The 25,658-nt window shown below is 39.3% G+C and overlaps 1 protein-coding gene across 1 annotated transcript in view; it reads left to right on the top strand.

Moving 5' to 3' along the window:
- Positions 1-23,837, top strand: part of Aqr (aquarius intron-binding spliceosomal factor) — a 73,166-nt gene extending 49,329 nt beyond the window's left edge. Inside the window, exons 22-35 of the mRNA XM_055598936.1 lie at positions 53-122; positions 782-892; positions 3,529-3,638; positions 5,607-5,742; positions 6,649-6,858; positions 8,701-8,838; positions 10,135-10,206; positions 11,526-11,713; positions 12,276-12,447; positions 15,007-15,177; positions 16,934-17,019; positions 19,126-19,300; positions 21,080-21,193; positions 23,298-23,837. Of these exons, the coding sequence (XP_055454911.1) occupies positions 53-122; positions 782-892; positions 3,529-3,638; positions 5,607-5,742; positions 6,649-6,858; positions 8,701-8,838; positions 10,135-10,206; positions 11,526-11,713; positions 12,276-12,447; positions 15,007-15,177; positions 16,934-17,019; positions 19,126-19,300; positions 21,080-21,193; positions 23,298-23,588 (2,044 nt within the window). The 3' untranslated portion in view covers positions 23,589-23,837. The remainder of the gene's footprint in view (positions 1-52; positions 123-781; positions 893-3,528; positions 3,639-5,606; positions 5,743-6,648; positions 6,859-8,700; positions 8,839-10,134; positions 10,207-11,525; positions 11,714-12,275; positions 12,448-15,006; positions 15,178-16,933; positions 17,020-19,125; positions 19,301-21,079; positions 21,194-23,297) is intronic.
- The last annotated feature ends 1,821 nt before the right edge of the window (positions 23,838-25,658 follow it).

Consider the following 25,658-nt stretch of genomic DNA (forward strand, 5'->3'; position numbering starts at 1 on the left):
AACATCCTTCACTGCATTTCTAATCATCTTGTATTTACTCGTCTATTTGCAGTAATACAATCCAGTTCACTCATACACAGATAGAGGCCATCCGGGCTGGAATGCAGCCTGGGCTGACTATGGTAAGCAAAACCTACTTTTGACATGATTCCTACGTGTGCATTCATCTCGTGTGCATGAGGAGATGTTGCTCGTCTCAGTGTTCACAGACTCACTTGCTGGGATATGGCCATCTCTGTTGTGTCGCACAAGTATTTGCAGCAGATTTTTGTCCAGCCTATAATGTTTACTTCTATCCCTTTACAGAGAAAGGTCTGCACTGAATATGTTAAATTTCCAACTATGTGCAAATTTTTCTCTTAGCTTTCACTTGTCTTTTAGTCTAAATCTGTTTTAATCCTAGAGTATGTGTGTTGATGTGATATTTCCTTTTCGTCATTTCACTTCTGCTTGGTTTTTTTGTTTGTTTTCTTTTGTTTTTGGTTTGGTTTGGTTTGGTTTTATTTTGTTTGAAGTGAGTTTTTTCTGAACAGGATTTTTTGGACTTACCGGTTTTAGCCATTAATCAAACACTTTTTTCTGTATACATTTTTTTTCTCCTAGCAGGTCAGTGGCATGACTTTTTTGTTTTCTTCTGTAGATGTGTAAGTTTCTGAGGTTGGGTCCTGTTCATTATATTATTGAGCCACCCATTGAAGTTTTTTATTTTTTTTTTAATTTTTATTTCTATTTTCTAATAACATGATAACTTATGGTTTGATATGTGTTTGTTATTTTATAGGTTGTGGGCCCACCTGGTACAGGAAAAACAGATGTTGCAGTCCAGATCATATCCAACATTTACCACAATTTTCCAGAACAGAGGACTTTAATTGTTACTCATTCCAATCAGGTAATTGACTATCTGTGTGTCTGTTTGTTTGACTGTCTGTCTGTCGGTGTATGTGTGCACATACCCATGCTCAGGACTTTTTATTTTGAGATTGAAGCATTAACTAACCCTTACCGGTAGTATTTGCCTTTATTTAGTAGAAGGGTGCTCCTTATACTCAGAGTAGTCAGTTGAGTGTAAACACCAGTGAGGGTGCCTGTGAGCCTATTACATAAAGGATCATTATGCGCTCTGTTCACCCTTCTGAGGGTGTCAGAAACACTGAAGAAAGAGTATGCTTTACTAGCTCTGGTACAAAATGTGACCAAGAACACTCAGAACACTCCAACCTGTGGTCAAAGCGCTTTCCTCTAAACCTGGAGAAACTTAGTCTCAGGGTCCAGCAGTGACTGCAGTTTGATGTGTCTTTAGACTAAGAGAGGGCATTAGGAGGAGAAGAAGGAGGGGCTGGGAGGAGAGGAGGGAGGGGGCCACAGCCAGGATACAAAGTGAATAAATTGTAATAAATCATATAAATTGTAAATTTTTTTTTCTTCAAAAAAAAAAAGAAATTTTGGGTTATGACAAACTACACTTTTTGGATTATCTGTCTTTCCGCTGTTTGTTTTATTTATGGTTTTTATTATAATACTACAGTTTATTCATCTGCAACAGTTTTAGAATTAAAAATAGTGGTAGCTTGTCAGTTTTTTGGTGACCTATTGATTTGAGAAGAAAGAATTAATGTTTTCTTTCTCTGAATAAATACAATAAAATAAAGTGCTGGGACTTTTTCTGTTTAAGAAAGTTTACTGTACAAACAGTAAGCCATGCGTTACCTCACAGCATCTGAGTTTGGTCTCATGCTGTGATAGAACCTGTTCAGTGCATGTCACTTAGGATGGGCTTGGGTCGCAGTCCTAGAGAAGCTCTGTTGCAGAAATAGCAGTGAAGGCCTTGCTGCCTGTGGTGTCCTTTGAAATTTAGATCACCCTTGGTTATCTGTCAGATAGCTGATTCTCATTTTGACTTGTCAACTCCTCTGTTTGCCAGTCTTTACTTTACTGTCTCATTGAAGCACGCCTTCTATCTCAACAGAAAATCTTGACATTTTTCTGATTTTATAGTGGGTGATTTTTTTGTCTCATCTTTAGTACAGATAGTAAATAATATTGTGTAGTTTGATTGATTGCATCCTAAGTTTTGTATAGTATGAAAAGCTAATGAATGGGAAGAAGAGGGAGATTGAAAGACCTGGAGAGGACAGGAATTCCACAAGGAGAACAACAGAACCAAAATACCTGGGCCCAGGGGGCCCTGCAGATACCAATACTCCAACCAAGGACCATGCATGGAGATGACCTAGACCCCCTGCACAGATGTAGCCCATGGCAACTCAGTTTCTAAGTGGGTTCCCTAGTCAGTGGTATAGGGGCTGTCTCTGACATGAACTCAGTGGCCAGCTCTTTGATCACCTCCCACTGGGGGTGCAGCCTTGCCAGGCCACAGAGGAAAACAATGCAGCCAGACCTGATGAGACCTGATAGGCTAGGGTCAGATAGAAGGGGAAGAGGTCCTCCCCTTTCAGGGGACTAGGGAAAGAGCATAGGGAGAGAAGAGGGAAGGTGGGTAGGACTGGGAGGAGACAAGGGAGGAGACTGCAGAGGGAATAAAAACTAAATAAAGTGTAATAAATAAATAAATAATAGACAAATGAGTGAATGAATGAATATAAAAAAAAGAATGAGAAATTTAAATTTAAAAAATGTAATGCCTTCCATTTCTTAACTCTTCGAGAATTTTGGCAGCAAAGGAGTCATGTGACATGGAGCCTGAATATGGAAGTTAGCTGGAGGGGCAGGGTTAGACTAGTGATAAGTGAGAGTGGATGCTGACCAGTGGCCAGTACTGTAAATGATGCCTTCATTTAGTGGATCTTCCCAAATTGAGACTTTTACCTTTCTTCAAAATTGTAGCCTTTCTACAAAGCTTTTTCCTAACCACAGAGGTTGGAAAATAAGTGTTAGGACTTGAGAGAACCCTTAATATGAACATTTCAAAGGTAGAAAGAAGTGAATTCTAAATGGTTTTCATCAGAGCTGTTTGTGGCAGCAAGTGCTCTCTGCTGATTGTATAGCGAGAACTGGGCGTTTGGCCTGATAGTTGAGTGAAGCACTTTCTCTTTGTCTGGCTCTTGGTGGATCTACCCTCATGCATTCTATACTCTGCCATCTCATTGCCCATTTCCAATTGCTGAATTATTTTCCATTCTCTCTAACCATTGGGATACTGTCAGGCGAAATGAAACTCAGTGTGGTTTATTATTCTAGGAACCATCACCACTCATAAAAACTAACCCTTGAACCAATGCCCTGCATTCTCTTTTCATAAATAGGTTTAAGCTATAGGTGGTTTTTAGAGTTTCCAGTTAGTCATTTTGCCAATGTACATAATGCATATAAAAGAATTCAGTATGAAATGTAATCTTGTTAAAGTTTCTAAATGAACTAATATTTAACTTACTTCCTTTAGTTTGAATTTCGATTCTTGTATAACTTATACATTGCTCTACCCTTCTAGTAACTAGTCTTGGTTTTACTTCAAAAAACTTAACAAGTCTTTTAAACTCACTTCCATCTATTTGCCTTACTGACCAGGCTTTGAACCAGTTGTTTGAGAAAATCATGGCTTTAGACATTGATGAACGCCACCTCCTTCGTCTGGGTCATGGAGAAGAAGAGCTAGAGACAGAGAAAGATTTTAGCAGGTGAGACGATGGGGATGGAGAATGAAAGATACACAAAATAATTTTTAACCTTTTACCTCTTATTTAAAAAAAAAATACCAAGAGTGCAGGTATGGAAAATCAAATTTGATTTTTAAAGAGTCTATTGTCACTTAATCTGTGAACTGAAAATATAGGCACAGAGCACTTTAACTTCAGTTCTATGTGGTTACCTCTGTGTTCAATACTGCGTGTTGTAAGTGGCATAAAAGTGTACAAACCTATTTCTCATACCATTCATAGTTCTTCAAATTTATAACAACATTTCATTTCTGTAGAAATTCTGATAATAAGGACAGTTAATAGTGGACATACTTAACGTATGTTTTTTTTTTTCTTTTTTTTTTGATGAATCTGACTATTGACTAAAGTGGTAATAGACATCAGAAGAATGTTCTATCACTGTGTTATGTTTATTCAGAGTTCACTTACTACAGAGATCGCCAAATACTTAGTGTATAAAATGGTAGTTTGTTACAGAGAGAGCCCCACAGTGTAAGCCAGTGAGGCTCTAGCTTCTTGGGTTGGATCAGCTGGTACTTGTGAAGTCTTCTCGTAGGTATTTTCTCCTGTTAAGGCCACTGATGCAAACAGAGTAGGAGCAGTTCAGATGTCACGTAAGGTGACTCCCACTAGCAGATACAAGCCTGAGTTAGATCCCTAGGGCCCACATGATGGTAGAAGGAGAAAGGGTTCCACAAGAGTTGCCCTTTGCCTTATGCACATGTACATGAAGTCACCTGTGCACGCACACAATAGTAATAATGATAAGTTTATGAATGAAAATGAGTTAAACGCTAAATCTAGTGTTCAGTGACCATAAAAATGCTAATAAAATGTTCAAAATTGCAATCCAGTGGGATTTACAATTTTAAAGAAAGCCATTCCTTTTTTTTCTTTCTTTCTTTCCTTCCTCTCACCCTCCCTCCCTCCCTCCCTCCTTCCTTCCTTCTAATGACCAAAGTATCTATTATAGAAAACTTTTAAACTCTAGACAGGCAAATAGAAAAACGTTACCTGTCATAATGATTGAAAAGTTACTCAGAGCACACACCCTGTCTTGCTTGATATAATGATGGAATGCCGGGGAGGCATAGAAAGAGAAGACGAGATTTCTACCCAGCCTGGACTAAAACACTCTTGGGGGAGAAGAAGGAGGAGAAAGGAAAGGGAAATACAAATACAGACCAGTTTCTGTTCCCTGCTGCTTCTGGTGAGCCTCTGCACAGGAGGACCTAGACATTCAGAAGTGGGACTGTTCCTTAGTCCCGCCCATCAGCATCTCCGTAGCCCTGATCGGACTGCACACTCATGGAGGTGTGTGGCAGACGTCACTCTTAGGAAAAGGGTGTGCACAGACTTGGTCTAATTCTGCTTTCACTAGTTTTTGGACAAGGTACTCCCAAACTTCCGTTCTCACTCGTTCAGCAATATTTACGATTCTGCTAGGTCTGAATGCTAAAATATACACTAGAAAATGCACATGACATAGAATGCATGTTCACATATGTTCCAAAGCCTCTGAAGCCTTGTACTTTTCTGATATTGAAGTAGTGCATAGCTGTTCAAAGTTCCCAGTCTGTCCACTGTGCTCCCAGCCTATTGCTCTGCTCCAGATTACATGGTGACATATGGGGAAGTTTTACAGGTACAAAAAAAAGATAGCTTGCTTGATTGATATTCTCTTTACTCAGAACGTTAACATGTTTGCTTATAAGCCCTGGCCCGTCGATTACACTGTAAATAACTTTCTTGTGGTGCAGCCCAAGATACACCAGTTATAGTTTATCAACTACTCATAATTCAATATAAACTAAATTGAGCTTTCTACTTTTTTCTTTCTCTGATCATTTATAGTTTCTAGTATGTTTTCTTGAATTCCCTTGGTAGATTTCATCAAAGTTCTTCATTTCAGTGAGTTTTGTTTTCTTACCTGTATGACAATCCTAGGTATGGAAGAGTGAATTATGTCCTGGCTCGAAGAATAGAACTTTTAGAAGAAGTCAAACGATTACAGAAGAGTCTGGGGGTTCCAGGAGATGCTTCATATACCTGTGAAACTGCAGGCTATTTCTTCTTGTATCAGGTACAACTGGAGGGCTGTCAAGTCAGACTTCATAGTACTTTCTGAGTCTAGAAATGGCTCTTAAAAGGTTATTTTGTCTTAGCACTTCAGGATATATGGCCTTTCCAAAACTATTATGAATACTGTGTTTTTCTTGTTACTTCAGTTTTTAGCATTTGTTTGTTTTGTGAAGTTGGATCTCTCCTTTCACACTGTGGGCTCCACAGATCAAGCTAAGGTCATAGGTTTGGTGGAAAGCATTTTTACCCTGAGCCATCTTACCAGGCCCTGTGTTTTTGTTTTATGGTTCAGTTTTCTTTATAAACAACTCTGAACTAAAGCTGATGCATTGCCACCTTTAAAGTAATTTTTTTCTTGCTAGTTCATTCTCTCTCTGTGCTTTATTATAGGAGTGTAACTAAGTACAAAGACATAATTTTATTATGTCATTTATTAGCTAACAAAGGAAAGTGTAGTGTTCTTTCTATTTCTGTACCCAGAAATAAAGGGTCTCTTAGAATTAACTGATTTCAATTTAAGACTGTGACTTTGTTAAAATTAATTTTCTGAGCATAAAAACCATTGAGAAATATGAAACCTCATAAATGAATAAACAGTAAGTTCTTTGCATTACTAATAATTCCAAGTGAATTAAAATAATGCTGTTTGTGTGTTTTAGACATGATCTAACAATGGAAGTTTTAATATATATGAGAGAATGGGCTTATCTCATCAGTGGCTGCACAAAACCGCTTGAATGTGTTCAAAATGAGATCTTACAGGTTTTGTGGAGCAAACAGGATACTCGCTGTCTTGCAAAGTAGTCTGCTTTAGATTCAGACTATTCCGTTCATTTTCACTAGGTTCCCTCTAGCTTTCTTTAAAGCATAACCCAGCCAACAAAGTACAACTTGGGTTTTCCTACAGGTAATGTCCCGTTGGGAAGAATACATCAGCAGAGTGAAAGCCACAGGGAGCACCTCCCCAGACGCTGCAGAGGTGGCCACACTCTTCCCGTTCCATGAGTACTTTGCCAATGCTCCTCAACCCATCTTCAAGGGCAGGTCTTATGAAGAAGACATGGAAATTGCTGAAGGGTGCTTCAGGCATATTAAGAAAATTTTCACTCAGCTGGAGGTGCGCTGATTCAACTTGTTTCTTTAAGAGTTTGTGGCTAATCTTTTTAATGAGGTAAATTAGTCAGATACTGCAAATCAAATTGTTAGTATTAGAAAAAGTTTTGAAAACATTTACTGTATGGATGTGTGAGACAGGCAGGCAGACGGATGGACAGACAGACAGAATGCATAGTGTCACTGTGTTGGCCCTGGCTGGCATGGAACTTTCTACGTAAAGCCCAACAATGTTAAATTAAAAGAAATCTTCCTGCTTCTACATGCACCACCACACTCAGCCAGGTAGATTTTACTTAAGAAATAAGCGAGAATTAAAATGAATTCTATCTCTATGATCTGCCTTTTCTAGTATAAGATACTAGTATTTAAGAAAGTAATGATTCCATCAGAATTTATTTTTCTTTTTTATCTCAAATTCACTGTGTAGCTGAACATGACCTTAAGCTCCTGCACTCCTTTACCTCTTCAGTAATGGAATTGCAGATGTGCACAACCAGACCTAGTTCATATCACAATAAGGCTCAAATCCCCAGGCTTTGTGCACCGTCAGCAAGCACTGTGCCAGCTAAGTGACATCACCAGCCCTCCATCAGAAAACAGCAATAGTTTTCTGAATGGAAATTTGAGGCATAGCGTTTCTTAGTTCCTCCTGCTTCTTGATCATGAGACACAAAATAAGGTTTCTGTATTAGCCAGGATGCTTGATCCTGATATGAAAATGAAGTAAGGACCATCACTATACACAGAGATAGAGAAGACTCTGCCTGAGACCCAGGAGGGAGCCCCAGGACAACGGTCATTTTCAGGCTTGGTTCCTTAGTAAGAACATGAAGAAGGTGTGACTCCAGGTGCAAAGAAGAGGGACTTTGTGTCTTTTCTGTCTTCTAAATATGCCTCCCTGCCATTTCTTAGTATTGCCACATAGTTGGTGTTTAGTAAGTATTAAATATATAGGATAGTGATTATTTATACACGAAAATTATCCTTGAAAATCAGAGGATAAAGATAGACTCAGTGCGCAGTAGCACCTGCCTTCTCGGGGAGTACAGTGTCTCACCTACATCAGTAATGCTTGAATTATTTGAAAACAAAGTAGAATGCTAAAAGAAATTGAAGAAGGTGTGTGTAGTGTTTGAGTGTGGGGAAAGCTGGTCCTGCTGTGCCTGTCCACCCTCTCCCACAGCTGAGCTTCAGACTGAGCCTTGCACGTTTAATAACCCTGTATTCTATGTCAGCTAACTTCTAGCTAGGTTCAGCATATCCTGAGAGAGGTGTTGCTTTATCTCCTCTATTACTCCAGCTTTAGTTAGACTGGCCCACCGCAGTTCCAGCTGGTGCGCTCTGACAGCACCGTTTCTCCCTTTTTACACCTTCCTTGTGTACAAGTGACAGAGAATTCCTGTTGCCAGTGTCTACACTGATTCATCCCCCTGCCTGGTTTTTTCATACTCTGTCATTTGTATAACCAGTTCTTTGCTATTTGATAGTAATATATGAAGTAAATTTTATTTTCTTAGAGGGAATTTGAATAGTGTAAGTACATTGGTAGTTGGTATTTTACTCAGTACTTTTTCATAATGTAAATAGTTTATACACACATACACAAAAGATCCAGATTATAGCTTGAGTATCGGCTCTTATTTGAACTCAGATGACACCCAAATAACAAAAGGAATTATAAGTCATTAGGCTTATTGATTGTTATGGTTCATTAAGCTTGGTTTTAACATATTTCTGTACTATATTAATAACGTCTCAAGAATTGTCTGACTGCGTGGATTGTGGTTATATGCACATGAGCTGTTACTATCGTAAAGTTGTCTTGCTCGTGGTATCTTCATAGGAATTCAGAGCCTCGGAACTGCTTCGCAGTGGGCTGGACAGATCTAAATACCTCTTGGTGAAAGAAGCCAAAATCATTGCTATGACATGTACTCATGCTGCCTTGAAACGACACGACTTGGTCAAGTTGGGTTTCAAGGTAAAGACTTAAATTATTTCATCTTCTCACTGGGTTTCTCTTTTTTTTCTTTTTGTAATAATCTGGACTTTCTCCTTGAAATTGGTTCACTTATTGTGAAAGGTCTCATTTATAATTGCTTTAAGGTCTCTTAAAAGTAGGTGATAATAGAACATTTATATGATTAATGAAGTTAAATCTGATTTAATTTTTTTGGTGATATGTCTACCAATTAACATCAGTCATTTGTCTAACCAGATCGCCATAGTTAAGGTTTCATTTTTACTGAGTATCATTTGTTTTAAAAAAAAGAAAAAAGTTTAAGCAGATATAAGAGCTATGAAAGTAGTATTTTGCCATCCTTTTCACTCAAGACAGTTATCTATAAACATTATTCACATAATCAACATGTATCCAGGCCTCATTGTCTGTCCGTAGTAGAATCATTTCATTTATACCATCAAATGAGATATTAAAATAACTACTGTCTGACAAAGTGAAGAGGATTGATGTTTATGACTCGATTCAAGTGGAACATAGCAATTGAGTAATAAATTTGAATTTTCAGAGTCTTTGTCACTACTAGCCAGTACCAATCAAAACTCTCACTTGAATACAGACCTTTAAACCTCCTGTACTGGTAGTCTGTTGTTTGGAAGAGTTGTGAAAGGTTTGAATGCAATGGCAGTAGTTCACTTGTTGAGGACAGAAGCTAACAATTTTAAGATATGTGACGTCACTGAAAGATAGTGCCAAGTAAGCTAAAAGTGATACAATTGTTGTCTTAGAGGAAAGGGCACGGCAAATACAATACCTTACTAACAGGTGGTGTAAACTTGGTCTTTTGCAAAATATTTGTGAGGATTTTTCACTTCAGTGTTTTCTTCTTGGGACTACTATATATCTGTGTATATAAAATTTGATATTAATTTACATAAGTTTAATAACAAAGGGTGGCAGTACAGTCAATACTAGAATTTTTATTTTGTTTTCTGTATAGCTTTGTATGAGATCTAAAAATATTGCTTATCAAATTTTTCTCCATTAATTTATTTCATCACTTTACAGCCTGATTGGAGCTCCCTCCCTTCTCGCCTCCCAGTCTCACCCTCATGTCCTCCTCCTCTGAGCATAGACATGTTGGGACTTCTGAGATTAAGGACATGATTGGAGGTTAATCAGGCTTCAACTTGATTGCATAGTTTATGTGTTGCTGTTTTAATATGCAGTTACTAAGGATCTTTGACCATTGTTATGCTTATGGTGGTAATTGGCTTTTCAGCTACTGTTTGACAAGATTTTCTTTTTTTTTTTTAGTATGACAACATTTTAATGGAAGAGGCTGCTCAGATTCTGGAGATAGAAACCTTTATACCTCTTCTTCTACAGGTAAGAAATAAAGATAAGATAAGAATTCATGGATATCCTAGCTGCAGGTAGGGTACTGATTGTCACAATCCCGTGCTTTCCCTGATTTCACTCTGTTCTGTTCTGTTTGCAGCCTGTAAACTCTTCCTCTAATCTGTCCATTGTTTTCTATTTTCTCTGGGAGAACTATTTAAAAGTCTGTGGTATAAGTCAAGCATAGTGGCTTTAATCCCAGCACTCAGGAGACAGAAGTAGGTGGATCTCTGAGTTAAAGGCGGCTTGGTCTGCAGTGAGTTCCAGAGTGATCAGAGCTACATAGTGATACCCTGTCTCAAAAACAAAAATAAAAAATATCCATGGTTTGTATTTACAACATAGCTTTAAAAGATGAATTTTAATCAAGAAAATTATATTATTACATAATTTGGGGGAAAGATGAGTTATTTTGTCTTTTTGTTAGAGTTGTTTCTACAATTGCTTCTGATGTTCCCTGCATATGTTGCTTTTCTTAAATGTGTGCCTTAATTTTAAAGCCAAGTAGTGTTATTTTAAGAATGTTTCTTCTTATACAATATTCTTTACTATTAAGGCATAACAAACAAAATGTGGAACTACCCGTAGAAGACTAGAGCCTGCCGGGTGCAGTGGTGCAGGCCTGTAATCCCAGCACTCGGGGAAGCAGAGGCAGAGGCAGGTGGATCGCTGAGTTCCAGGCCAGCCCATGACAAGCCCATGATAGCCAAGGCTACAGAGAAAAACTCTGTCCCAGAAAACAAAAACAAAAGACTAGAGACAACTTAATTTACAGATAAATGTAGTTATCAGAATTGCTTTTATATGCTATCAAATAAAACCTAATGTTCAGTGTATCCAATGCAGGATAGGATATATTTCCAGGAACAGAGGGACATGTAGAGTCAGAAATTGAGAATATGAAGCTGTTAATGGAATGGTTTTTACTCTTGAGGTCTTCAGAACTTCTTGGTGTACTTCTGACCCTGGTGTTCACTTTGACATCTTTCCACTTCTTTCGTGGGCATGTTTTTTCTTACTGACATTTTGTTTAATGCTGACCTTAACCTTCAAGATGTCTTCTGATTATCCGTTAAAGGCCTTCTCAGACCTTCACCCATATTGCTTACTTCAGTCAAAAGTACTACCTAGCATCATTGCTTCAGTGCCAACTCATTTGTAAATCTCTGGGTTTCTTTATAGAGCTGGTGAAGGTTGAGAATTTTTAAGTTAATGAAGTCATCTTGTGTGTGGTAAGCCAGAAATCTGTAGTAATATGTTGATTTTTTTTTTTTTTTTTTTGGTGTTTCCTCACTTTGCATTTCTAGAATCCTCAGGATGGATTCAGCCGATTGAAACGATGGATCATGATTGGTGATCATCACCAGTTACCTCCAGTCATTAAGAACATGGCCTTTCAGAAGTATTCCAATATGGAGCAGTCTCTTTTCACACGCTTTGTCCGAATTGGAGTTCCTACTGTGGACCTCGATGCTCAAGGGAGAGCCAGGGCAAGGTGAAAATTCACTTTGAGTTAAGGATACGGGTTCCCTGAAAGATCTTGTACGTAAAATTTTAGCTTCCTTTAGGATCTAGGACCTGCCCTCTCCAAATCTGAAACCATGTTTACTGCCTCTTATTTAAGATGCATATTGACCAAAGGAGTTGTTTTCTTCATTAAATTGATAGTGACTGAAAAGGCTTCACTTCATCTTGTCCGCAAAAGATATGACCTTCATGTAATTATAAATCCTAAGCAAAGGTGAACAAGAGGAAAACACTTTACTTTTCTTTACTTCATAAGGAATGCCAGCTACTTCACAGGTCCTTCTAGTGCCCCAGCTTACAGGCCTTCCCTGGCTTGTGGTTTATGATGTAACAGCAGTGTTTACACAGGAATGCTGCCATCTTTGTAACATCTTCAATCCCCTGACTCTTGGTTACTTGGAACAAGGAGTCTAAAAATTGCCAAAGTAGTGTTGCTAAAAAGATGAGCAAACTTGGTGACTAAACTAGAAAAATGTGCTTTTGTGTGCTTGCTAATCTTTCGTGTTCGGTGGGGCTTTGTCTCGGGACAGCTTGTGTAACCTCTACAACTGGCGTTACAAGAACCTAGGAAACTTGCCCCACGTGCAGCTCCTGCCGGAGTTCAGCACAGCCAACGCCGGCCTGCTGTACGACTTCCAGCTCATCAACGTGGAAGACTTTCAGGGGGTGGGGGAGTCAGAGCCGAACCCGTACTTCTACCAGGTAAGTCAGCCAGCCTTTAGTCTGTCTGACCCTGACTTTGGTCACGTAAAACAGAGCATGTGACTTTGGAGTTCATCTTGCATTCACCTGGCTAACATATTGTAAAATTCAGCAACACTGAGCCATGCTGAGTAAAAGAGAGGTTGCAGCCTTTCCTAAGGCACAAAAGCAGTCAATTTTAGATGGGTCAAAGATGCACAAAGAATCACTGTAAACGCAGTAGAAAGTACAAAAGCAAAATTGACAAGTATGGTACAATGATGTGTTAAGAAATGGCTTTTTTGTTAACAAATCAAAATAAAAGCTTAATTGGAGAAAAAAAAGTAAATAAAAACAATATATTGAAAATTGTGACTAAAATCTGTATAGAGAACTCAGTTGCTTAAAAAAAAAAGAAAAGAATAGTCAAGAAACTGGAGAGATGGCTCAGCCATTAGAGGCATTTGCTAATCTTGCAGAGTACCAGGTCACCCAGAGGGCAGTTTAACAGTGGCCCATCACGCCAGTGCCAGGGGATTTGGTGCCTGCTTCTGGCCTCTGTTTAAACACACACACACACAGTACATATAAACACAATGAACCTTTAAAAGTAAATTAAAACTATTACCCCAGCAAAAAAAAAATGCAATAAAGGAAAGTATTTCACCTAGAGAAAAATGAGTAAATTCCTAACAGTAATAAATGACTGAGTCAGCCAGTACTTGATTCTGGAGCAGACATGAGGAATATAGACTCCTGGACTCTTGTAGTTCTAGTAGGAAAATAATTTGGTACTTGAATTGTCATATTATGAAAAGCACTATTCTCACTCATAATAATTCTAAACAAGAAGTTGGATGAGTTTATAAAGACAGCATACAAAAATGTTTTCACTACAAATTACTTTGTAAATAAATAATTTAAATAGCTACCAGATTAAAATTTTCCTGTTCTGCATGAAAGACTAAAGTTACTCTCATCTACTTACAGCCTAGGGACAAATGTGACCTTTAAATGATAACTCACTTAGAGCCTTATTCACAATAGAAACCTGCTTCCTGATACCTGCCTTTGAAGGTGGTTGGGGAGCTGTTTGGTGTCTCCTGATGGCTTCATTACACAATGTTTCTGAGTCCTAGTCTGAGCCATGTGATGGTATTGATCGAAAACATTATCCCAATTACTCATCTGTTCCTTACTTGTTAATGCTGTCTTGGGGTGAGTTTTCTGTATATCAAGAAATAAGGGTGTTATCAAATGATGATTGTTAGTACTAAGTGTATTTCTGAAGTATCTTATCCCCCCAAATATGATCAGTGTGCATTTAAACAATACATTTTTAAAAATTAGTGTCTGAGAGGAAAACAGATGGAAATGAATAAAAGTCCTGAAGTTGAAGCAACCTTTACTTACTTGGCCAGCTTTATGTTTATCAAAATATACTTGTTTTCCTGTTAAACTTCACATCTGACTCAGGCAGAGCTTTGAATTAAGCAGTCTTCATTGCTCACATAAGTAAAGAATTGGGTTATGTTTGCTAAGAACTCAGTGCATTAATCTTGCCAGAAATACCTGAATCCTCAAAACTGGATTTAATTCAGCCTTAGCATTTATTACATAAGGTCATTTTTATGGTCCCTGGTTTGTTCTTTTATCTATATTGGAGCTGATCCTTAGATAAATGTGTTTTGCTACCAATATAGAAAATGGAGATTTACACAGTCATGTGGCTTCTTTTGTCTCCTGTCTTCCAAAGAACTGGAGAATTTAAATGAAAGAGATAATTGAGACTGTCTGTCACCAGGAACCTGGATATAAATGGTGTCTCTGAAGTTCTTCCAGTAATTTTCCTCTTGCCTGTGCATGGAATCTAGCTTCTTATCTTTGTATTTTACTTATCATGACGCGCTTATGTTCTTGCTTTACTTTCTCATCATGCTTGAACTTAGTCTTTACTGAACTGGATTAAATAGCTCTGGGTCAGGTTTCTCACTTTGAAGTTCACTAAAGCCCTTGCTTTTAAGCTTTATGTCACCCATCTTTAAGCAGAATCTCTAATTTAACAGTAGGTAGACTACTAGTCTGAGAGCATGTCTTCTCACCAGATGAGTCCAGTTCAGGCAGCAACAGGAAGACAGCAGAAACAAACTCCAGGAAGCACCAGGAATCATGAGAGGCTAGGAAAGCACTGGACAGTGCAGTCAGCTATAGCTGCTAGATAGATGTCCACCCACTTGGACTGGATATTGTACAGGCTTCTCGGATAATCTACCCTTTAGGTTAATATTTGTTTTCACAGCTGCAGTTATAGCACATTGTACAGGCGATACATCATGATTATTGTGCCACCAGGAATATTAACCTCTAAATTGATGACTCTCTGTCCTGTGTTACAGATACATTACAAACATCAAGGTTTTATCAGCATTAACCCCTGAATAAGGCTGTCCTTCAACTTATGAAAAATATCCACTTATCTCTCCAGGCAGTTAACTTTTCACTTAAGATGTGCTCAAAATAAGTAGGGTAAGTAGAAACAAGGGGACATTAATGTATGCTGTGGCTGTGCTTGCGTTACAGAACCTTGGAGAGGCGGAGTATGTAGTGGCACTCTTCATGTACATGTGCTTGCTTGGTTACCCTGCGGACAAGATCAGTATTCTAACAACCTACAATGGACAGAAGCACCTGATTCGGGACATCATCAACAGACGCTGTGGGAATAACCCATTGATTGGAAGGCCAAACAAGGTAGTTTTATCAATGTAGTGGTCGTCTGTTTATCCAGGGAAGGTTTGCATTTATTAAAGTTGTTTATATTGCTCCACTTTGTCTCACAGACGAACTTTCTAGAAGGTCAGGATGGTGGCAGAATTTTCACATGTAGTGTCTACACATGAGAACAAAGACTTCAGAATGTCAGGTTTTAGAAGAGTCATTTTAAATGAGACAGACTCATTTAAAATGGGCAAGTGAACCAGATGCATTTCATTCATGACACACAAGTAGTCAATAAGGCATCCCTTTTCTGTAATTAAGTTGTCTTTAGCCATTATTAGGTGTCAGAAGATATAAATAAAAACACAGTGAGGGAGCAGAGAGTGCAGTTCAGTGTTTTTGCTTCACATTCTTGAAGCCCTGGGTTCCATCCTCAGCACCACATAAATTCAGCAGTGTGGTGCATTGCTGTGATCCGAACTCTGGTCAGGTAGAGGCAAGAGGATCAGAAGTTCAAGACCATCCCCAGGTATATATTAAGTTTGATGCAGCTTGAGCTACATGAGACCCTAAATAAAATTAAATAAAAAAAAAATATATTATACCTCGCACATCAATAGAATAGATAAAATTGTAAAAGTTGATAGTGATGGAGCTGGAATTTGGGGCCTGGGATATCACTGTTGAGTGTATAAATTGATTCAGAAGCTTTGGAAAGTAGTTTGACAGTTTATGAAGTTACGCTTACACTTAACATAGCCCTGAAGTTCTGCTTCCTGCAATGAAAACATGTCCACCAAAAATATTTGAATATTCAATGCAGCTTTATTTTAAATAGCCCTAGAGTAAAAGGAAAACTAGTGTCCATTAGCAGGCCCATTCATTAATGGGAGGCTGGCTGCTCAGCAGCAAGACAGAACGAGCATCTCTGCATACAACAAGGAAAAGCCACAGAGGCCTTTTGCTGTTGACAGACACTGGGTTTAAGACTTTATGGTTCTGCTTGTCCAGAGACTGTAAAAAATAAGAGTAGGTCAGGCACTGCCAGGAGCTGGGAAGTTGCCTGTTTGTCTATAGTGTGTGTGTTGGGGGGTGGGGAGGTACTGGGCTTGGTGGTGGTGGTGGTGGTTGTGTGAGAGTAAATGTTGTCAAAACTCATTGTACATAAATTATACCTTTGTGAAGTCTACTTACAAAGAAATATTTTATAGACTTCCTAAAATCAGAGGGACTATAAATGGTGATTTATGTATGGGAAGCAGTAAGCTTTGGATGCGTAGAGCAGGGATGAAAGCCTCAGAGTTAAAATTAGTGGCTAGAATCTTGATAAACCTGCCTTTCCTATTCATATGTATAATTTCCAACTGAATAAAAGTATTATGAGCATTTTTTTATGAGAATGCTATGGACAAATGCTAAGAACAAATGTTGAATAATAAGTGAGTATACTCAGCTGTATTTTTGAGTATTTGGGACTCCACTAAAGCTGAACGTAGCCTGCCTTCTGAAGCTTGGCAGTCCAGTGAAGGAAGGCTGTACATTCCATGGACAGTTCTTTAATTGTTAGCAATAGGAGGCAAGTGCTGTAGACATGGGTATGAGTAGCTGGAGAATGCGGTCCAGGGTGCTTACCGTGCTTTGGTGGCGCTCACTGACTTGTTAGAATTGGTATGATTACATCTCTTCTGAGATCGTTTTAAAGGTAAGAAGCTTGTTTCTAGTTTTTTGTATAGATAATGCCTTACTATGCTTTTGAAAATATGCCACATTGCCCACCTTTTCTTCCTAGGTGACAACTGTTGATAGATTCCAAGGTCAGCAGAATGATTACATCCTCCTTTCTCTAGTGCGGACCAGGGCTGTGGGCCATTTGAGGTGTGTGGGGTACAGTTACACTCTTACTAAAGGTCACTCTCTATTTCAGTTTTGAGCTTCAGTGACAAAGCAGTTCGTGATTTGTTCAGTTAATTGCTGTAATTAATTATTATGGCAGCTTGTAGTGGGTTTTGTCAGAATAATGTCAGATCCCTGTGTAGTTGATCTGTGCTGTTACTAAGGAATGTTTAACTCATAATGCTTTGGCTTCACCATTCAGTGACACACAGAGAGAACTTTTTTACCATAGGATCTTAATAGTCTTGGATCTGTTAGAAACAGTGTCAGGAATCAAGCCACCTCAGAGGCTTTTTTTTTTTTTTCCCCAGTTCATAAGGCTTCTGGTTTTTCTCTCCCTACTGTCTTTCAGCTTCATGAGAGGATAAAGGAGCCATTTGTTCCCCAGGATTAAGTATGGTCCAAACAAACAGTAACCTATTTTTATCATTTTTGTGATGTATTTATGTACTAGAGATTTATGGGACTAATATCTTCTTACTACAGAGCAGCCGTTTGGTTTTATGTAAATCTTTATCTCATGTGACTTACTAGCAAAACTCAGGAGAGCTAGAGTTCATTGTCTTAATTTATTCAATGAGTATAAAGAGAAAGTTCTCCAAGCTCTCATAAATTGTCCTTAAGTCCACATCTCTTTGGAGCTTGGGTCAGATTCTAATAGACTTTATGTAAGAGTAAGCAAAGGCAACAGTGTTTTAAAAAATTGTTACAAAATGATAGCATTAAACTTAGCTTATTTTTGCTTCTTGAAATGTCAAACATAGTGTTAGTTCTTTTCTAAAAACAGTTTATTTTCCTAACTGACATAACTACTGTCTCAATGGCCATCATTTTGACCTAAGACCCCTCAGCTTCAAGTGTGAATGTATGAGTGCTATGCCCCCTTCTGCAATTTCCAGGCCTAACATAGATACATTAGATACATTCAAACAAAACACCCATACATATACAATAGAAATAATCCTTTTTCTTTTCGTTTAGTAATGAGTTCTCTAGTTATCTCTACCTAATTTTCTGAAAACCAAAAATGGTTATAAATGAAGGGTGATTAAGAAGATGATTTCAGTATTTCCATGCATCTCTAGATTTTCTAATTATAAACACTTTTATCCTTCTGTTATTTGGCAGTGTGCTAGCTTCTGGATGTATAGGAATAGATTTAGCTTCCATGATCTTCTCCACCCTTGGAGAGTTTGGAGCCCAGGGTGGGACCCATTCAGATAACTTGGGAAGCTGCCTTTACTTGAATAGCCCAAAATTTCAACTCCATTCTTCTCATGTGCTATGGAGATGACACTTGTAAAAGCCTCTTAGCTGCTACAGTACCTAAGACTGCAGTAAATGTTTTCCCAGAAGGACCAGGGCAGTGCTGTGTATTTGCTTGTATCCAGGGCTGGAGCCTCTGGGATGTGACAAGGAAACCAAACACAGTAGTACAGTGATTCCTCAAAAGCTGCTTAACTTAAGCCTCTTCCTCCAACACTCCATTTTTCCCTAGACAGCATTGTTTGCATTTTCTTTTCTGTTTCTTTGAAAGAACTCATGCTAAGGAGTCCTGGCAGTTATGAGCTAGTAATATATATAGGAACACACACACATATTCCTATATATCCAGAAGCTAGCACACTGCCAGTTTGGATCTCTGAAACTCTATGTTAGGAATGTGAAGAGGAGCAAAAGAAATTACTACTCTAATCCAGAACTAAATTTTCTAGGAAAGAAAGCTTTATCTTGATAGAGCCTGGGGATTTGCTAGGCAGAAAAGTGGAAGAAGGTGATTGTCATAGTGAAGATAATGCAGTAATTGGTGACTGTCGCCTGGACTGCAGTGATTCTGGAAGGGCTACTTGGACAGTGCATTGCCTCATGTGTGCGTGCACACACAGTGACTAGCAAGATACCAGCAATGAACAACTCAACTTGCTTATTTGATCACATACATTGATTTGCTTTGTGCTTGTTAAATCCTCAAGGATGTTACTGCAATAGCTGAATGAGACTGTTTAGTGGATCATGTAAAACAAGAAAAGGGGGCTGCATATGTACATTATTAATTTCAAACAATGCTAATTATTTTGTTTCCTATAGAGATGTCCGTCGCTTGGTGGTAGCCATGTCGAGAGCCAGACTTGGTCTTTATATCTTCGCTAGAGTATCCCTCTTCCAAAATTGTTTTGAGCTGACTCCTGCTTTTAGCCAGCTCACTGCTCGCCCACTGCATTTGCATATCATTCCTACAGAACCTTTCCCAACCTCCAGAAAGGTAGGCCTTTGATCACTGTGTAGAGCGATATGCTCTGAGTGGGCCAGTGGGTATTCTTACAGTTGATGGCTGTAGTGAGACTACCCAGTCATGGATATGAAATGTCCATTACACCAAAGAACTGACTTACATAGAAATAGTATCTGCTAATGCTTTCTAAAACGTACTACATCTCAGCAATCAACTCCACACATTCAGTATCTCATTTCATCTTAGCAGCAGATAGTTCAGGAGGCTTTCTGTGGGTAAGAGAAGTTAAATAATTTGCCATACATCAGGTAGGTAGGTGGAGGAGACAGAATTTGAAAGCAAGCAGTCTGAGTCAGAGTCCATGTTCTGATCACCCACAGCACCTCCTCTCACCCATCTCCTTGTAACTTAACAGAGTAATCTAGTTTAGTTCTTCCTTGCAAAGCTTGCATTCTGCAGAGCTGGGAAAGCACATACAACTTACCCACTCAGATGTGGCGCTCGCTGTCACCCCTGTTTTCCTCGTGCTCACCACTCTTCCTCTTGCCAGCTCTTCCTTCCTTCTCTGCTTTTCCTTTCACTCCTCTCTGTAGGATCAACTATAATGCAGTTTATTCTTATATTCTCTCATACCAAAGCATAGACACTTGATTATACTTTTTATACTCTTACAGCATGCTGCAGACTTTAGGGTTTTGCTTTTTTCACTTGATGAAATATATCCCAGCAGTCTATTAAATTTTATATTTTAAATACACTCAGAAAGCTTACTTTTTGCTCCTCTAGGACAAAAAAGTAAGTTTCATGTGTTTATTTAATGGCGATTTTACCTAGTCTTTAAAGATATTTTTGCTCCTTTATTTTGTTTTTATGAAATGCTGCCATGAGAAAACAGGGAAGGGTGGGAGGGTTGTGGGGAATGCCCTGATGCCACTTAGATAGCCTCCCTGCTGCTCTACACTGGCTGTTTTATACTCATTACCATGTGCTCCCTGCCATAAGATAGGATCCTTTTGTCCTGGAAAACTTATTTTTACATTGATAGATATCTACATTGATTCCTACAGTAAGAAGGGGTAAGGCTTTGCATGTGATCAGAGTACAAGTAGGAAAGTCATCAGTCTTCTGAGGAGGCCGAAGGAGGAACAGTCTGTGTTTATTTCAGTTGCTTCACTGCTTTATGGCTAGAGAGATCTTCTTAGAAACTGCCGTGAAGTCGCTTCATGCTGCCGCAGACCTGCAGCATCCCGCTCTCAGGGTACTGCAGGTGAAGGGTCTACATGGCCACAGTGTCTCAGCAGAACCCAACAGATGCTTCAGAGCTTAAGTGGGAATTCGACTGTTACTTCCAAGGCTCATAGCTACATGTTAACAGTAATGAATGTTAACATCTTAGGCTTCAGAAAAACATAAATAGGAAAAATAGCTCTTGTATTTTCATTCTGAAACAACTGTAGACTCTCTCTATTCCAGACAGTGATGAAAATTATTGCCTTAGAACATGCTGATTTATTTCCTGTGTTTATGAGGTTTTATCTTATTAATTTTTTACATTAGTTCACAAACTAAAATTCTTATTTTACTTACCAGCTCAAAGTTGTATTAAGACGTAATGACTGAAATGTGTTCTCTTTGATTTTTCTGAATCTCAGGAAATACTTTCTAGACTATCATTGGGGTTTCATGTCCTAGTGGTGTTTATAGATTCAGAAATGGACTTATTTGAAATGAGGTTTTCTAGGTTTTCTCACTAGATACTTCACTCTGTTTTTTTTGTTGTTGTTGTTGTTGTTTATTTATTTCATCTAGAATGGAGAAAGACCACCTCATGAAGTCCAAGTAATAAAGAATATGCCGCAGATGGCGAACTTTGTGTACAATATGTACATGCATTTGATACAGACTACCCATCATTATCATCAGGTGAGTTTGCTCAAGACTGACTCTGTAGCTGTGGGAAGAAGGTCCTTGATAGAGTGAGTTTTGACACTCATTTGTTTTGGAGAATCTACAATCAGATGTTATTATTCATGTAGCATTTGTATTTAATGCCTTTTCAGAGATATAAATTGTCGTCCAGCACCCACCAAGTACACATACTCAAAATGTGCAGTTTGATGCATTCTGTGTTTATCATGGATGTATGTACTCCGAAAACTGTCACATTAGTCTAGATAGTGAATGTAGTCATTGTCCCCAGCTTTCTTGTGTCACTTGTACTTCTTGACCCTCTCTAAGACCATGCGAGTGTGATTTCTGCCGTCACAGACTCGGCTCTGCTTACTTACACCAGTACAAGCACGCAATATGCACTCTTTTTTGAATGCAAAAGCCATTCATGCTGTTGCATGCTAGGAGTGGTCTCTGCCTTTTCACTTTCACCTGTTGGTAGACATTTTGATTGTTTCTACTGAGCGATATTACAAAGTAACTGCTGGGAAAGTCTGTGCACTTTTACCTCTGAGGAGAGTGGCTGGCTGACCTGTTACATGCAGGCTTAACTTTTTAAAGTGGGAGCCAGTTTTTCAAATAGTTTTTCAAGTAGAACTGATTCTCTTCAGGAGTATGCGAGTGTGGTCACTGCATCCTCACCCGCACTTGACTCAGTAAGCATTTTTATCTCAGCAGGGACTACAGGAATATAGTGAGCTCAGGGTGGCTTGCTTTGAGTTCATTTTTCCTCACCTGAACACCATTTTGTACTGTTCTTGCCGCCCTTATATCCTCTTTGGGTAAGAGTCTATTCATGCCTGTTACTCTAATGAGCTCTGAGAGGTTTTCTGTATTCCGGCCACAAGTCATGTATCAAGCATGTTTTACAAATTCTTCTTCCTAGATTGAAAATTATGTGTTTTTTTTTTCTTTTTAAAGCAGCTTTTAATAGAATTTTGAATTTTACTGTCTGATATATAAGATTACATTCCTATATTTCGTTTTTGTATGTTCTCAAAACACTTTAGCACAGTTGACAAAGACTGCCCTCTACCAGTTACAGTTTTAGAAGAGATTTTGAGTTCATTTCTGGCAAGGTTCCATTCAGCATTTTATTTATTCATCTAGATGTGGATATTCTGTAGTTTTACTGCCATTTTCTCAGTAGAGTATTTTGTTCTCCTTTTACTATTTGTGACCTTAGTCAAAACAAAAACAAACAAAAAAAAAACCCATTGACTGTGTACATAAATATTCTGTCTGGACTCCACTTTATTCTACTATTCAGTGTACCTGTCATCCCTCACCATCACCATGCTGCCTGGATTACAGTAGCTTAGAATAAAGAGGTCTTAAAATTAAATGAAATGAATGTTTAAGTTCTATTCCTTTTTAAAAATGACCTAGTCTACCTAGACATAGCTGGCCAAGTTTCTAGTCCTAAAAAAGCCCACTGTAATTGAAATAGAATGTCTCCAGGAGTGAAACTGTTTCAAGTCTGTCTCTCCTCTCTTAGTTCTACTCTAAGTGCCCATTGCAATTCTGAGTAATACTTTTAAAATGTTTTCAAATTTCTGACTTACAAAATCTAGAAGGAAAGAAGCTATGGCTTCGCTCCAGGCTGCCAAGGCATTGAGAAAAGACTAGGCATGGATGGCTGTTGGGCTCTGCCGGAGGAATGAAACTAGAGGCTTGAGCTCTACTCCTTGCTCCCCACCTTGTCCCTGTCTTAAGGCTTGGCTCTCCTCACAGGCTCCTTCGGTGATGTGAACCTTGAGTCAGTGTGGCAGTTAGTCCTAACCAATCACTGTGCTTTATCAGAAGCATTATCAGAAGCATTATCAGAACTCCCTTTGTTAAACCTCTCACAACTTTTCATGTTGGTTTTTATTGATTTAGGACATGTAGGCATATTCTTTGGCATTAGCAGAACCAAAGACGTTGTTTGAAAGGTGTCAGATTCTTCATATCAAATGGCTAGCCGTGTTTGAAGCAGGGTACTGAGAAGTGATACAATATGAGACCTTGCTCAGCTTTATAAGCCCGTGTTCTTGACACTCAAATTCATATGGTATTTTTTTTTTTTTTTTATTAGACTTTCTTACAGCTACCACCTGCCATGGTAGAGGAAGGTGAGGAAATTCAGAGTCAAGAAACAGAAATGGAAACAGAAGATGAAGCCACATCTGCTCAAGCTAACCTCGTACCTAGTCCAACAGATGCCATCATGACTCAAGAGACCCCAGGGTCTCAGCCTGAGGCTGACTGTGAGATGGAAGAAATCTCTGCCCTGTGTGATGTTGCTACGGCAGCCAAGCCTGTTGCTGCAGCCGCAGAAGCTGCTTCCCCACAAGAAGCTGCTTCTGTCCCTGCAGAGACCAAATAGCCTATCTGCAGCTGAGCCTGGGATATTCCATTTTTAAAGTCTAAGTAAAGTTACCTTTTGAATTTCTTACTTGCTATGCGACGTTAATGACACCAATCCTTACTTTAGCTGGTTTCCTTGTTTTGTATATATTTTTATTTGTAAATACATAAACAACTCTAGTTTCACTTGTTAGCTCAGAAGAAAAAATAATGTGATTGCTGAATGTATCTGATAATACATTAAAATAATTTTCTATACAGTATGTAAGGCATCGTTCAGGGTCTCATGTTGCTCAGACTGGCCTTAACCCTCTGTGCAGCTCAGAATGACCTCAAGCTCCTGGTCCTCCTGCTCCCGCCTCCCTAGGGCTGGGATTGAGTGCACGCTGCTAAACTTTATTGTACACCCTGCTGCAGATCAAACCCAGGGCTCTGTCGATGCTAGAGCAGCACCCTATCAGCTAGCCCCGTCCAGCCTATACCTCACATGTTTTGTAAACTTCTCTCAAACTTCGGCACTGTGTACAGAGTCCAGGTGGGGAGCACGGCAATCCTCTGGTCACACCGTCAGAGCTAAGTGGCCTTTTCTCTCATCCTTCTTTCTGTAAGGACGTAAACAGCCACGGGGTAAAAGTCTTTGTAATCTATCACAGAACGTGCCTATATGTTCTTCTCTGGATCTGAAAATTATTTAGAATTACCCAGGTCCATGTGGCCAAGATCAGCATAAAGCCAAAGAGAGCTATTGCTGCAGCTCAATGCAAAATCATAAACCTACTTAAAACTTTCAAGTGTTTCATAATATTTTAGAAATTATGTGATTTTTTAAATTTATTTTTATTTTGTATGTATGTGGGTGTTTTGATTGCATTTATGTCTGTGTACACCATATGCATGGTAGTCAGAAGCAGGATTCCCTGGAACTGGAGTTACAGATGGAGGTGCTGGGGGCTGAGGTCCGGTCACCAGAACCCTTAATCCCCAGGCCATCTCTCCAGCCCAATTGTGCTGTTCTTAAGCATGAACTCTGGTACGGTGTCAAAAAGTTGGACATGCCTGATTGTCCGCTAGAGTTTTATTTAATGGGCCTACTTTAGCCCCTACTTCAGAATTGGAACCTTAGACACAGGGCAGGTTTTCCACACCACAGTGGCATCAGATAAAGCTAGTACAACAGAGCCAGGGTTCATCATCCAGCAGAAGAGGAGGACTGCTGCAGGACCCGAGGCTGGGTAGTAAGAGTGCAAACTTAGCCCGTGTGCAGGGTGTAGTCCTCCTGCTGCAGCAGCTCTGAGGTCTGTATCCTGTTGAACATTCTTGGTCAGATGTACTCTGAATGGGGGCTGGGCAGGCGTGGTATGACTGTTACCGAAGTGTGGTCCTCCAGCCAGCTGTGGTGGTGGTGTGCTGAGGTTGGTTAGAGATGTAGATGTCAGGCTCTCTGTTCATCAAAATCTGCATTTCAGCCAGGGCCCCTGGTGACTCTGTGTGTTTTGTGGCTTGAGAGGCGCGCTGCACAGATTACTGTCTGTCCTTGTGAAGGAAGCTGTGGTGCTTGTATTAACACTGAATGGAACTAATGTATTGTGACAAGTGACCTCTTCCAGTAAGGACCCTGGGCTTGGTGGCAGCAGCAGAAGAAGAGGCTGCAAGTATGTACATGAGAAGCACTCGTTCTCTCTTCTCCATCTTGATCTGCCAGCGTTACCAAGGGGAACGCTTACATAGAGGCTCCCCTCTACCCTCCCTAAATATTTGACCGTATTCAAGGAACCTGTAAAGAAAGAACCACTGCCATCCCTCTAACCCCGGCAGTGCAAAGAAAGGCTGAGAAATAACCCAGAAAGTCAAGTGACGTTTGAGTGACAAGTGTGTGTTCAACTACCAGGCCACGTGATCCACACTCACAGCTTCCAGTGTGCTATTGCTCCGGAACACTTGTGTAAATGTTGAGTGAGGCAAGGGGATGAATGTGAGGAGAGGATGAAGGGATGAAAATACCTAGCAAAAAAAAAAAAAAAAAAAAAAATGCTGACCTATTTTCTTATCAGAGTAAGGGTCAAGCCAGAAAGTCAGTTACATAATTTTT

This window comes from Psammomys obesus, unplaced genomic scaffold, assembly GCF_907164565.1.
Source record: "Psammomys obesus unplaced genomic scaffold, mPsaObe1.curated_primary_1811, whole genome shotgun sequence".
Lineage (NCBI taxonomy): Eukaryota > Metazoa > Chordata > Mammalia > Rodentia > Muridae > Psammomys > Psammomys obesus.